The sequence below is a fragment of the Heterocephalus glaber genome, unplaced genomic scaffold, assembly GCF_053883595.1.
Source record: "Heterocephalus glaber isolate CG9 unplaced genomic scaffold, H.glaber_assembly_v1.0 deba00001608, whole genome shotgun sequence".
Taxonomy (NCBI): domain Eukaryota; kingdom Metazoa; phylum Chordata; class Mammalia; order Rodentia; family Bathyergidae; genus Heterocephalus; species Heterocephalus glaber.
In genome coordinates, this window is record NW_028258379.1 from 30,332,380 (window position 1) to 30,346,570 (window position 14,191).

Sequence of the window (14,191 nt, forward strand, 5' to 3'; positions counted from 1 at the left end):
GGGTGTACAGGCACCACCATGCTGGGCTCAGTGTCTGTTTTCTAATTGATGTAACTCAATTTACAAAACACAAAATGTGTGCTAACCTAAGTTACAGCTTGAAGAGTTTTAGAATGCGAATCATACTCTACAGAGCATCTCTACCACCCCCAAGAGTGACCTGTGCCTGCTTTGCCTCAGTCTCCACCACGTTCAGAAGCAAACACTGTTCTGACTCCAGGTACCTGGAGCCAGGTGATTGCAACCCCAGCCAAACCACGCCACATGGAGCCCTGAGCCGGTCCACTCTCCTTCTCCCGGTTCCAGAAGCCACTGATCCTCTGCTCCAGTCCCCTTCTATTGTGCCACAAATGTCCCACTTCCAGAACATCCACTCTGGCTTATCCCAGAGAGAAAATGACATTAAAAATGACCAGGGAGCGAGGCTGGCGATTTCGCTCAGTGGTTCCACCACTTGCCTCAAAAGCACAAGGTCCCAAGTTTGATCCCCAGTACTAAAAAACAAAACAAACCTGGGAGCACAGAAACCCTGGCCAAACACAAGTGATGAGCTGGAGTTTCTCAAAGGAAAGGTCCAACCGGCTTTGCTGATTTACAAGCAAGTGGTAACCGCTCCGGAATTCCAAAGGTCAGGGAAGAAAGAGAAACAGGCCAGGGGCTCTTGTTCTCCCCTGCTCCCGGGTGTAACAGCTGAATGCAAAGGCTGGGGGAACTGCTGGGTTTCTTAATTAAACAGGCTTGGGGAAAGACAGGTTGAAGTTTTGCTGGTGACCGCACCAAGGGAACCTAGTAATGCTGGGGGGGCCTCAAGGCAGCCCCAAGAAAACTCATTTTTCTCAGCCTTCTCTGAGAAGCGCTGCCAGTGCTCACAACAGATTTTTCCTGTTAAAAATCTAGTCAAATACTGAAGGTTGCTAAGATCAGTAATACCTTTTAAAAAAATGAAGATGGCACAGTCTCTCCCCCAGTGTGACACCAAACGACTTATGAAAACAAAAGGACCAATGCAATCAAGAAAATTTCTTAAAACAGACTTTTTTAAGGTAGAATCTACATAAATCATTTCTGGACACGCAAAAGCAAACTGCTCCCTCTCCTTTGCTGGCCACAAACGAAGCTGATCCCCATTAGCTAATGGATTTATGCTCAATGTACCCATAGCAGGTGAGAAGGTAGGGGATAATCTACAGAGAACATCAGGATGTTTTATTTTGCTTCGAGTGCCTGTGAATCATACTGACTCTCGGGTGCAATATGTTCCCTGCAGTTTGAGTTAAAAACAGAATGCAGCGGTAGAAGCCAACACCTACATGACGGCCGGCTGTCAGTCAGAGTGAAGGGCTTTTCAGGGTGGCAACAGGAAAGGATGTGGCCCGATGTATGTACATGCTAGCAAGTGCAACTTCCACCCACAACCAGCTGAAGCCAGCCGCTTTTACAACTATGCCAGCATCGGACTCCCTGTGCACCTTCTAATACAGTGACTTTAAACCCAATTCACAAGAGGACACTTAGCCAACTGCACTGGCTCTGAAGAAACTGAAAAAGGAAACATAAGGCCGCTCAGAAGCACCTGCACCAGCACCTAGCCTAGGGGGAAACTTTACAGTCACCCTTGGATGCTCTCAGCCCACCCCGACACTTCCTGTAACCAGACACTCCCGTTATAGTTCTGTGACCCCAAAAAGAAAAGGGGCTTTTTCACTTCATTACTCAGGCCACAGTTACGCTCTTGAGTGTGAAGTCAACTGCACTGTCTAACCATGTGGATGACAGTCAATTCCAAATCTCCTGCATCAAACAAGCTGCCGGAGTGCAGTCCTGAAGGTCTTTATACACCCAAGAGTCGCAGAAGCACTCTTGTACTAACCTGCAGGGGCCCCTCCGCCCTGGCCCCCTTTCATTTCCACTTTAAACCGCCTAAGCACCATTCTGCCCTTCCCCTCTGAAGCAAGCAACTTACATTTGCAGCATAATTTGGTTCAAAAAGATGCCATCCACTAAATCCATGTACATAGTCAAGTTATCCTGGTGGCCGCTTCCGAAGGAGCCAAAAGTTTTCACCTGCAGGGAGATGGGCGGGGGGGGGGGGGGAGGAAGTCACCCGCGGGTCTCGGGCCGCGTGTGGCAGGAAGCGGTCACCGCGCCCGCTGCTCCCTTCAAGCCCACCCTCCTTCCTGGGCCTCTGTCCCCTCCCTGCGCCAAGCAACAGACGCCAAGCCGGAGGAGGAAAACTTCCTGGACGCTTTTCTCTAGCTTTCCAGAGCGAAAAAGAAATAAATAAAAGAGACTTTTCAATAAATTTCTCACGTCTAGATCCACTGAAAGCAGGGAGCCCACCCAGCTTGCTCCTGTTCCCACTTGGCCCCTTACTGCCCGCCCGTCACCGCCATCCCCCGGTTGATCTCCGGGGTTCAGCAACTCCACGAGGGGATGTGGGGGAGTACAGCCCCTGGGGAGTGGTTCCAGCCCTGAGAACGGCGGGGACGGCTCAGACCCGGGGCCGGGCCGCCAGCCCAGCGCCAGGCGGGAGCAGGTGTCCCCGCTGCGCTCCGCTCCGGGCCGGGGTGAGCGCGGCGGGCGCACCGCGGAGGCGAAGGCTCCGGGGTCGGAAAGCCTGGGGACCGCAGGACCCGGACCCCGACCTGCGCCGGGAGCCACTTGCTGCCTCTCGCGCGCCCCCAGCCCGGGGCACCAACAAAGGGGCGGGGAGCTGGGCGCACTCACCCAGGTCACCAGCGGGCTCTGCAGAAAGAGCTCCATGAGCTCCGAGACCGTCACGTCCATGCCGAGGCTGTGCCCGGCGGCTCCGCGCCCCGCGTCCGGGTACCCCGCGCCGCGGCACAAAGCGGCTCCGGCAGTGAGCGGTGGGCGCGGGGCTGCGGCAGCTCGCGCCCGGGAGACAAAGGCGGGTCGCGGGCCCACGTTCCGCGGCTCCGGCAGCCCCGCGCCGCGCCCGGGCTGGGAAGGGGAGGGCCTGGCGCTCGGGGAGGAACAATGCGGGGCCCCGCCCCCCGCGGCCCGGCCCGACCGGCGCGGCGCCTCGCGGTCCAGTCCCGAGCCGGATCCCCGCGTGCGGCCCGGGGAGCGCCCACCCGCGGTCCGGCTCCCCGCGCGTGGGGCCCGAGGAGCTCGGGCGCCACGTGCAGCAGGGCGCAGACCCCGGGGCCGCCGCGCGCTCGGGACGCAGGCCCGCGAGCAGGTGCCGGCCGCGAGGGGACGCAGCCCGGGGTTCCGCCGAGCGCCCCGCCCCGGCTCGTGCCCCGAGAGTCGAGACCGCGCGGCCGCCGCTGTGTCGGGCGCGGGAAACCTGGGGGCCGGGGGGTGGGGGTGGCAGGGTAGGCTCTGGGGCAGGTGGGTGGGAGGCTAATGCGCAGGTCCAGAAGCCTGGAGGGAACTTCAGACTGACTTTCGGCCCTAGGAGCGGGCCACCTCCCGGGCGACTGGTCTTCTAGAAGTTGCAGCCGGAAGCCGGTGACAGAGCTGCCCCGACCTGGGCGCTCCCCAGCTGTGACTCTGCCCACCCCGACCACCACCACGTTGCCCAGTGCAGGGGAGCCAGATGCCAGCCCCAGGTGACAGTAGTAGCTAAGTGGCAGGGGACAGGCGGACAAGCTGACTCTTGCGGGGTGGGACCATGCGGGAGCGGAAAGGCTGCAGAGAGTCCCAGCTCACACCAGGCTCTGCCACCATCCCCTGCCTGTTAATACCGTCACACCACAATCCTGTCCGCTTTCAAACACTCGAATTTAATCCCCGCGCTAACGCGTTTCCCTGATGAACCTACAAATGTGGGGTTGACCTGCAACGCCCAGCCTAGTGCCCAGCAAGTATGCAGCAGGCGCTCAATGGCTGCGGTTGGCGCCTTAGTGATTTTGAAAGTGGCTCTGTCAGGTGTTGGGGCTGCGACATCTGCTGGTGATGTGTGGTACCACAGCACAGTTCTGGCTGGTGAGGGTGTGAGACTGCGGCCCCAGAGCCCTAGTGGACAGTTAGGGGATCCTAAAAGACAATGGAAAAGCTGGGTTCGGTGCTGCAAACCTCTAATCCTAGCACTCGGGAGGCAGCGACCAGAGGATCGCGCTGACTTCAAGGCCAGTTTGAGCTACATTGACCGTGTCTGAAAAAAAAGAAAAAAAAAAAAAGAAAAAAGACAGTGGGAGACTGCAGAAGAACTTAAATTTGGAGATTTCTTCTTTTTCTTGTGCATCAGAAATTCATTCGAAGAGGTCTTTAGTTGCCCGATAAGTGGGTCACTTGGAAAGTAGGTATGAGGTGCAGCTTCCTCCATCCGCTCTCAGGAAGCCCCCGTTCTGAAGTAAGGGGTGCAGGTGTGGCCAGGGATGTTTCCACACCGACCTCGATCTCTGTGGAAAGACAGGAGAGGGGTTTACCGTTAGGTGTTTGATGAGCGTATTCTCCTACTAAGAAACGCACGGACGAATGCTCTGTGACAGTTCGAGGCGTTTCTCTTCGAGGTGTGGGGATTTTCCTGGGGATCTTGACGGATCCCAGGCCACAGCCACCTCGGGAGTTTCTGTTTGGGGGTCACCTACCAGCGTTCCTCAGCTGGACCACCACACCCCGATCAAAAGGATTTAACTCAGCTGCCTTGTTTGCTGAGGCAGCCAGGATGGTGTCCAGGTTACGTGGGGGGAGGAATGTTTCAAAAACCTGCCTGATTTTTTTTGTTTGTTTTCTTCTCTTTTTTTTTGGTACCGGGGATGGAACTCGGGACCTTGCGTTTTCGAGGCAGGTGGCGGAACCACTGAGCTAAATCCCCAGCCCTCTACTACCACTACTTTAATAAGAATTGTTTCAGCCGGGTGTGATGGATGGCTCACACCTGTAATCCCAGCACTCTGGAGGCTGAGGCAGGAGGATCGCTGTGAGTTCAAAGCCAGCCTGTGCTACATAGGTGGGTGAAGGTCAGCCTGAACTACATAGCAAGACCCTATCCAAAAAATAAAAAATAAAAAACCCTGAAAAATAAATAAAAGGGCTGAGGGTGCTCAGGATTTAGCTCAGTGGTTCCGCTGCTTACCTCGCAAGTGCAAGGTCCCAAGTTCGATCTCTGGTGCCAAAAAACGGGGAAAAAGGGCTGGGGATATAGCTCAATGCAAACAACCTGGGTTCAATTCCTAGCACTGCAAAAAAACAAAAACAAAAACGTGTTTCCCCTAAGCCTCCATGCAGCTGGAGCCTGAGATTCAGGGAGCATCCATGAACCCTAACCTCAATCTCTGTCCATCCTCCAGAGCACTGTGGCTTTCACTCCATCTGTCTGAGCCTGTATTCTTTTTTTTGTGTGTGTGTGGTACTGGGGGCCAAACTCAGGGAGTGGCTGCTTTTTACTGTGTCTCTGTATTTTTTTGTTGAAATGAGCTGAATAATTTATTTATTTTTAAATTTTATTTATTTATTTTTTGGTACCGGGGATTGAACTCAGAACCTTGTGCTTTCGAGGCAGGCAGCAGGACCACTGAGCTAAATCCCTGTCCCTGAGCTGAATAATTTAAAAAATAGATATTGTTTAAAAAGGCTGGGAGTGCAGTTCAGTGCAAAGGCCCTGGATACCACAATAAACAAATAAATAAAGAACCAGACCTACAAAAGGAAACTTAGAAGCTTGAATGGGTATCAATGTCTAGAGGGTTTGTCACAAATGTTTTTGTCCTTTAATGGTGAGTTATAGTTGAATCCAGTTAGCTGTCACTTCACTTGACATAAAGGATTGCTGTCAATACAACTTTACCTTAATACATTCTTTTAGGGGGCAGGGTACCAGGGATCGAACTCAGGTCCTTGTGCTTGCACAGCAGGCGATGAAACCACTGAGCTAAATCCCCAGTTCCCTTTAATACATTCTTGCTTAAATCGGTGTAAAACAAATAATGGAACAAACCTGTGTAACAAGATTATATTCAGTGACAATTATATTCTGCCACATGTCTGACATTTCAATTTTAGGTTTGTTTGTTTGTTTTGGTATCGGGAATCAAGCTCAGGACCTTGCACTTGGCTGGCAGGTGCTGTACTGCTGAGCTACATCCTTGGCCCCAGAACATTTTTAAAACAACAAGAAAATTTTGTGACATTCAGGAAGAGAATAAAGGATCTGGTGTCCTTTGGGATAAAATATCTGTTTCCTCCAGGCCCTTGTTGATGTAAGACTGCCACTTTGGGGCAAATTTCAGCAAACTACTTCAAGAGGTTTTTTTTCTTGAGAATAGGAAATAATGCACTAAACCATGGAAAGGCAGAAGAATGAGCGCAATACAGGGAGCTCAAGTAAATGTATTTCCAATAGTTTTCTTTTTCCTGTTGCTTCTCTGAAAGGCATGAACTGAGCTGTCATGAAACTGCTGATGTCTGTCAAACTATGGGCTGTAAAAGTGACAGTTTAAAATGGTTCGATTTACTATTTTTTTCTCTTTTTTTTTTTGGTACCGGGGATCAAACTCAGGACCTTGTGATTTCGAGGCAGGCACAGTGCCACTGAGCTAAATCCCTGGCGCTCAAATGGTTCGATTTAAAGATTAACAACAAGAGTAGATACTTACTGAGTACTTTTATAGTTAGTTTTCTAAGCACTTGACATTACTCATTTAATATTTCAACATCCGGGCATGGCATCCCCTGCCTGTAATCACAACACTGGAGAGGCTGAGGCAGGAGGATTGCCAAGAGTTTGCCAACCTGAGCCACATAGGTGAATTCAAGGCCAGCCTGAACGACATAGTGAGACCCTGTCTTAGCAAAAGGGGAGGGGGAATCAAAACAAAACAAAGAAACAAAAACTTACAACCTTATGAGATGGTACTATCAGTCCTGTTTTAGAATTAGGAGACTGTGCTACTAATGGGTGCTTTCATAAACATCATTGAGCATCCATTAAGGGTGTAACATGAGCACTGGACAAATCACAAACCTGCTCTCAAAAAAAAAAAAAAAGAGGGCTCAGTGGTGGACACCTGTAATCTCAGCTACCCTGTAGGCTGAGACAGGAAGATCACAAGTTTGAGTCCACCCTGGGCAACTTAGACCCTGTCTCAAAACAAAAAATACAGAGGGCTGAGGATGTAGCTCAGTGGTAAAGCCCCTGGGTTCCGACCTCAGTACCCCCCCCACACACACACACGTACGTGAGTGTTTTGATTGTTAAAGTTTTATTTTATTTATTTTTTTGGTACTGAGGATCAAACTCAGGACTTTGTGCTTGTGAGTCAGGTGCAGTTCCACTGAGCTAATCCCCAGCCCTGACTGTTAAAATTAATATAGCAGTTGTATTTTTCAGAGCATTCTCATTTCAGTGGAGGGGATTGGTGGGTGAACATAGCATGCACATCTTCTCTCCATCAGGCATCTGGAACGAGCCCTGCTCTCTCTCTCGCTGACTGTGTCCTGAGACACAACTGCATTAGAGAGCTAGGTGTCCCCTCAGAACAGTGTTCGAGGAGAGCACAATGAAGACTCAGTGCAGTCCTTGATCTGAGAGCCTTATGGTGCATTGCGTGGGCGGCATGAAAACAAATTACGATTTTTTTTTAAGACAGGCTCTTGCTACCCTGTTCACATTAGCCTCTAACTGCAGAACTCGAGCGACCCTCCTGCCTCAGCCTCCCAGATACCTGGAACTACACGTGCACACAGTTGTCTTGAGACCAGACAGAATACAAAGGAGTGTGTGCTTGGCTCGGGCTTCTTTGGGGGACCCTGAGAGAGTTTGTTGAGGATGGGGTGGAGGGCGTTTGCCAGGGGCCTGCTAGGTTCAGCAAGGATCTGGGTTTACTCTAAAGAGAAAGGCGGGGGGGCTGGGGGGGGGTTCATTGTTTTTGCATTTCAGAAAATCCTATCTGCGACCTGAGGAGTGGATTACAGGGAAAGGCCGGGATAAACCAGGCCATGCTTACTGTAATCTCCTTGAGGGGTGACTAGGCCCCAGACTGGAGAGGGCGGGGCACAGGAGAGCTGGGGACGGTGGGATGCGGGGCAGGTGGGGGAGGAAGACTGTGCCTGTGCCCAGATGGGACACGAGATGGGACACGCAGAGTCTCAGAGCCTCCGAGCCTCCAAGACCCACTGCAATCACAGCCTGCATTTCTAACAAGAACTCTCGGCCGCTGCTGGCATTTTTAAAGGGGCTGTAAGTGGCCCGGGGATTGAGCTCAGTGGTTTCCTTGCCTGCTGCGCAAGCGCAAGGACCCGAGTTCAATCCCCGGTAACAACAACAACAACAAAAGGCTATAAGAGCATTCACCCTTTCTCTTTTCCTTGCTTCTTTATTTTCTGTGAGACAGCATCTTCTTTAAAGTTTTTCTTTTTATTAGTACACGTTGGGCTAATGGACACCGCCACGGAGAGGGAGCTGGGACCTTGTACCTAACACGTGAGACAAGGGGCTGCCTCGAATTCTTTGGCCCCCAAGTAACTGGGATCACAGCCCTGCACCCCGTGCCTGCTCCCTCCGCCCTTTCTTGCCAGCTGCTTCCCACCGAGCTTCAGTCTTCAGGCTTTGCTGTGGAGGTGCAGTCACCACAGGGGCGAGGCTCGAATGAACGCTGAGCCGTGCAGCAGCGGCAAGGGGCAAATGGGGTGATTCCTTGCTTCCCACCCCTTAGGCGCATATTTAAGGGAATCCGCAAAACTAAGCAGGGAACTGACTTCGAGACCTCCCAGAGCAGTTTAGCAGTTCCCTGGGAATCCCGGCGGCCCGGCTCACCGGGGCTGACTCTGGGACTGCAAACACCTAAGTCACCAGCCGCAGGGCTGCGCCGCATCACCACACAAGGCACCTTGAGACTTTGCATCGTGGCAATCTGGCCCGTGCGAAACGGAGACTTACGAAGGTTTTTTCCCTTCAACTTTTTGTTTTTATTAGTACATCTGGGATAAGTAATGATTACATTCCATGTGTGGAGTTGGTACGTGTGCACAACACATATTAATTCCTTTCTTTTATACCCTTTCTGTTCTTTCCATTTCCCTCCCTCCATGTCTTGATCCCCTTTCCCTTTGAGAAAGATTTGTCTACCTCCTATTATTTATCTTTTACTTCCCCTTTATTTGTAATTTGAGTTTTTTATATGAAAGAAACCATGTTGTATTTAAGCTTGTGTGTCTGATTTCTTTCACTTACCATTATGGTCTCAAGATGTGTCCATTTTCCCACATGACTCAAGTTTATCCTTCTTTATGGCAGAGTAGTACTCCACAGTATAACTACATTTTATTTATCCATTCATCTGTTGATGGACATAGGGGCTGGTTCCAATACTGAGCTATTGTAGTTGTGCTGCTATAAATATGGATATGCACACATATCATAATCCTTGCTTATACCAGAGTTTTACCTATTTTACTTTCCAGCAGATTAAATATTTGTTTTACTATTTAGATCTTTGATTCATTTTGATTTTAGTTTAATACATGGTGACAGATATGGGTCTAGATTCACTATTCTGCATGTGGATAGCCAGTTTTCCTAGCAGTGTGTGCAGTTTTAATTTCCTTTTCTCTGTAATTATGAATGAACTTGAATATCATGTTTATAGGCCACCTGTTTTTGGGAGGAGTGGTTGTTTGTTACTTTGCTTTGTTTTTGTTTTGTTTTGTTTGGTACCTGGGATTGAACTCAGGACCTTGTACCTGCGAGGCAGGCAGCGGTACCACTAAGCTAAATCACGGCCCTTGGTTTGGGTTTTTTGAGACAGGGTCTTGCTAAGTTACCCAGGCTGGGCTCCATGCTTTTGCCTCAGCCTCCTGAGCGCTGGCTTCATTTATCTTTTCGTTTTGTACTTGGTGTTTCTGTTATGAAAAGAATTATTTATTGTTCCAAGTCACAATTAGCCATATAGTGGATTACATTACTTGATTTTCAAGTGCTGAACCAGCCTTGCATTCCTGGGATCAACTTTAGTTGGCCATGATGATTTTTTTTTTTTTTTTCGTACCAGAGATAGAACTCGGGTCCTTGCGCTTACGCAGCAGGCGTCGAAACCACTGAGCTAAATCCCCGACCCTATGACGATTTATAATATGCTGAGAATTTTCACATCTGTGTTCATGAGGAATATTGGTCTATTCTCACCACCACCACCACCACCTCCACCACCATTGGGAATTAAACCCAGTACCTTCACACTGAGCTACATCCCCAGTCCTTTTTTTAAATTTTGAGACTGGGTTTGCCCACGCTGGGCTCAAACTTAGCCATCTTCCTGCCTCAGCCTCCCAGCATACTGGGATTTCAGGCATGTCCTACCATGCCCAGATAGGTCTTTCTTTCTGTAGTGTCTTTGGTTTGGAGATCAATTAATACTGACTTCGTAAAATAAATTGGGAAATGTTCCCTCTTTTTTTCTCTCTCTCCCATTAGTGGTGAGGATCAAACCTAAGGTCTTGTGCATCCCCTCCTTACATCCTAGAAGAGTTTAGTAGAATTGGCATTTTTTACCTTTGAATATTTGCCAGAATTTGCCAGCAAAGACATTTGGGCCTGCAATTTTCATTTCTGGATAAGTTTTAACTACAATTCTACAATAAGTAAAACTAATCAGCTTACTTCTTGATCAGGCTTTGGTAGTTTGTATCTTTTAAAGAATTTCTCCATTTCATCTAAATTATCAAATGTATGGTTCTAGAGCTGTCCCTACTAGTCCCTTAACATTTCTAGTACTATATTGATGATCCTTTCCTCTTTTGCTATTTGTTACTTCTTTCCTCTGCTTTTTCCTGTGGTCAGTTTGGCTAGGTGTTTATCAACTTTATTAATTTCTTCCCAAGAAAAATATTTCTATTATTTTTCCATTCTTAACTTCATTGGTTTCTGCTTTTTATTTTGTTCTTTCTGCTTGCTTTAGGGTTCAATTTTTTCTTCCTCTTCTTCCTCTTCTTCCTTCTTCCTCTTCTTCTTCCTTCTTCCTTCTTTCTTCTTCTTCCCTGGGGATCAAACTTGGGACCTTGCATTTTCGAGACAGACATGGAGCCACTGAGCTAAATCCCTGGCCCTTCAACTCTATTCTATATCAGCCGATCTGTCTATATACCAGTACCAACCACATTGTCTTCATTATTATTGCTTATTGCTTTCTACTCTCCTCAGCCCACTTTTTTTTTTTTTGCAGTGTTGGGAATGGAATCCTGGGTATCACATATGCTAGGCAAGTGCTTTACCACTGAGGTACAGCCCCAGCCTAGTACATCTCTTGGCCAGAAAGAATTTAGTTTTAACTTGAACATAACCACCTTCAGTTTCTGAGCTTCAGAGACTCCACATATAGCCAGCAAAAATGTCTCAGGACACAACCTTCCAGACTTAGCCTTTGAGAAATCTTGTTGCCAGTAGGCTTTCACAGGCTCCAGGATGGCAGAAAGCGCTTCCTAAGTGCTAGATTTTATTCTTCTTCGAGCTATTATAGATGGAATTGTTTTCTTCATTTCATTTTTGGATCATTCATTACAAGTGTATAGAAATAACAATTGAGCCGGGCGTGGGTCTCATGCCTGTAATCCTAGCACTCGGGAGGCAGAGGTAGGAGGATTGCCAAAAGTTCCAGGTCAGCCTGAGCTACATAGTGAGTTCAGGGCCAGCCTGAACTCCAAAGTGAGACCCTGTCTCAAAAAACAAAACAAACAAAAAACAGTTGAGGTCAGGGATTTAGCTCAGTGGTGCCACTGCCTGCCTCACAAGTGCAAGGTCCAGAGTTGGATCCCCGGTACCAAAAAAAAAGAAAAAAAAAAACCAATTGGTTTTGTATACTGATCTTGCTGGCCCTGTTTATTCTAACAGTTTTGTATGGATACCTTAAGAGTCTTCGTGTACTCACCATGTCATCTACAAATAGTTTTACTTATTCATTTCTAATCTGGGTGCCCAATCCCATTGGCCAGAATCTTTACTACAGTGTTGAAGCAGGTCAAGGTGGAGGACAGCAAGTTCGAGCCCAGCCTGGGCAACTTAGTGACTTAGTGAAAGCCTGTCTCAAAATACAAAATAAAAAGGGCTGGAGATCCAGCTGCACAGGTACAAGGTTAAATAGAGGTGATGAGAGCCACTGCTTATATATTAGGTGAAACATACCCTTTCACCATTCAGTATGATGCTAGATATTTCTTAGATGCCTTTATTAGGTTAAAGAAATTTCTTCTTTTTTTTTTTGCTACCGGGGAACGAACTCAGGTCCTTGTGACTGCGCAGCAGGAGGCGAAACCATTGAGCTAAATCCCCGGCCCCAAGAAATTTCTTCTTTAGTTTGTTTTTGTTTTTATTAAATCATGAAAGGGTGTTGGAATTTTGCCAGATGTTATCTCTTTATCTATTGAGATGATCATATACTCTTTGTATTTTATTATTTTGATATGGTTTCTTACATTAATTGATTTCCAGATGTTAAATCTATCATGCATTACAAGGATAAATCCCCCTTGGTCATGATGGTTTTCGTTTTTTTGCAGTATTTGGGATTGAACCCGGGGGCTTGCACTGAACTACATGCCCAGCCCTTTTTTTTTTTTTTTTAATTATTTTATTGGTACATTTTAGGTATACAATATAATGACATTCATCATTGGAAATTTGCACCTTTACATAATCTCTCTTGGTTCTTATTTTTCCCCCTTCCCCTGCCCTCCCTTCAACCCCTCCATCCCTCCCTATTTACAAAGACTTTGTTTCCATTTTTTCCTTTTCTCATATTAATTCCATTCCCTTCTTTCCTTTCCCCTACCCCTCCAACTTCCCCTTCCCCTCCAACTTTCGCTTCCCCTTTGCCCCTTTTCTTCCTATTTCACATTATTTATTATACTTTTTAGTCCTTATTTACACTTTCAGGTTCTCACACTAGAGAAACTATTTGGTATTTACACGTGTGTCCTATTTATTTCACTTAAGAGTATCGCCTCAATGTGCATCCATTTAGCAATAAATGTCTCTAATTTCTTGATTTTTATGGCTGAGTAGTTCTCCATCTTATTAAAAAAACACATTTTCTTTATCCAGTCACCAGTTGATGGGCATTTGGGCTGTTTCCAAGTTTTAGCTATTACAAACTGTGCTGCTATGAACATGGGTGCACATATATCACTGTGGTATGATTCTTTTAATTTTTTTTTTTTTTTTTGGTACCAGGGATCGAACTCGGGTCCTTGCACTTGCGCAGCAGGCAGCAAAACCACTGAGCTAAATTCCCAGCCCTGATTCTTTTAATTCTTTGGGGAAGATACTCAGCAGGGGAATAGCTGGGTCAAATGGGACTTCCAGTCCTAGTTCTTTGAGGTGTCTCCATACTGATTTCCACAGTGGTTGCACCAGTCTACACTCCCACCAGCAGTGGAGCAGGGTTCTTCTTTCCCCACAGCCCCGCCAGCATATGTTATTGGTTGATTTCTTGATAGCAGCCATTCTATCTGGGGTGAGGTGGAATCTCAGCATTGTTTTCATTTGCATCTCTCAAATGACCAGTGATATTGAACATTTTTTCATATGTTTATTTGCTATTTCTACTTCTTTGTCTGAGAAATGTCTGTTCATTTCAGATGCCCATTTTTGGATTGGGTCTTTCAATTTGGGAGGTCTGATTTTTTAAAGTTCTTTATAGATTCAAGATAGTAGACCTTTGGGCCAGGGATTTAGCTCAGTAGTTCCGCTGCCTGCCTCGAAAGTGCAAGGACCCGAGTTCAATCCCTGGTACCAAAAAAAAAAAAAAAAAAAGATAGTAGACCTTTGTCTGAGGAACAGCTGGTGAAAATTTTTTCCCACATTGTGGGTTGTCTCTTCACACTGTTGGTGGTTTCTCTTGCTGTGCAGAAGCTTTTTAGTAAGAAGACAGCCCACTTGTTGATTGTTTGTGCTAGTTCATGGGCAACTGAGGTTTTGTTCATAAAATCTTTTCCTACACCAATGTCTTCAAGAGTTCTACCTAACCTCTGTTCCAGCCAGTTCAGCGTTTCTGTTTTAATATTTAGATCTTTAATCCATTTTGATTTTAGTTTAGTGCATGATGAGAGATATAGGTCTAGTTTTAATCTTTGACAAGTTGAAATCCAATTTTTCCAGCACCATTTATTAAAGAGGCTATCTTTCCTCCAGTGAGGGTGTTTGGCTCCTTTGTCGAAGAGGAGGTGGCTGAGTGTGTCTGGAGTTGTCTCTGCATCTTCTAATTTGTTCCACTGGTCCTCAGGTCTGTTTCTT

The 14,191-nt window shown here is 47.4% G+C and overlaps 1 protein-coding gene across 2 annotated transcripts in view; it reads right to left on the minus strand.

Annotated features, from left to right (window-relative positions):
- Ccdc88c (coiled-coil and HOOK domain protein 88C) overlaps positions 1-2,957 on the minus strand; it is a 121,200-nt gene extending 118,243 nt beyond the window's left edge. The window contains exons 1-2 of one of the 2 annotated variants that reach the window (XM_004837063.3): positions 2,728-2,957; positions 1,964-2,064 (exon numbers count right to left, since the gene is read on the minus strand). In XM_004837063.3, the coding sequence (XP_004837120.1) occupies positions 1,964-2,064; positions 2,728-2,787 (161 nt within the window). In that variant the 5' untranslated portion in view covers positions 2,788-2,957. The remainder of the gene's footprint in view (positions 1-1,963; positions 2,065-2,727) is intronic. The other variant, XM_013066828.3, reaches the window with a different exon arrangement.
- Positions 2,958-14,191: the final 11,234 nt, after the last annotated feature.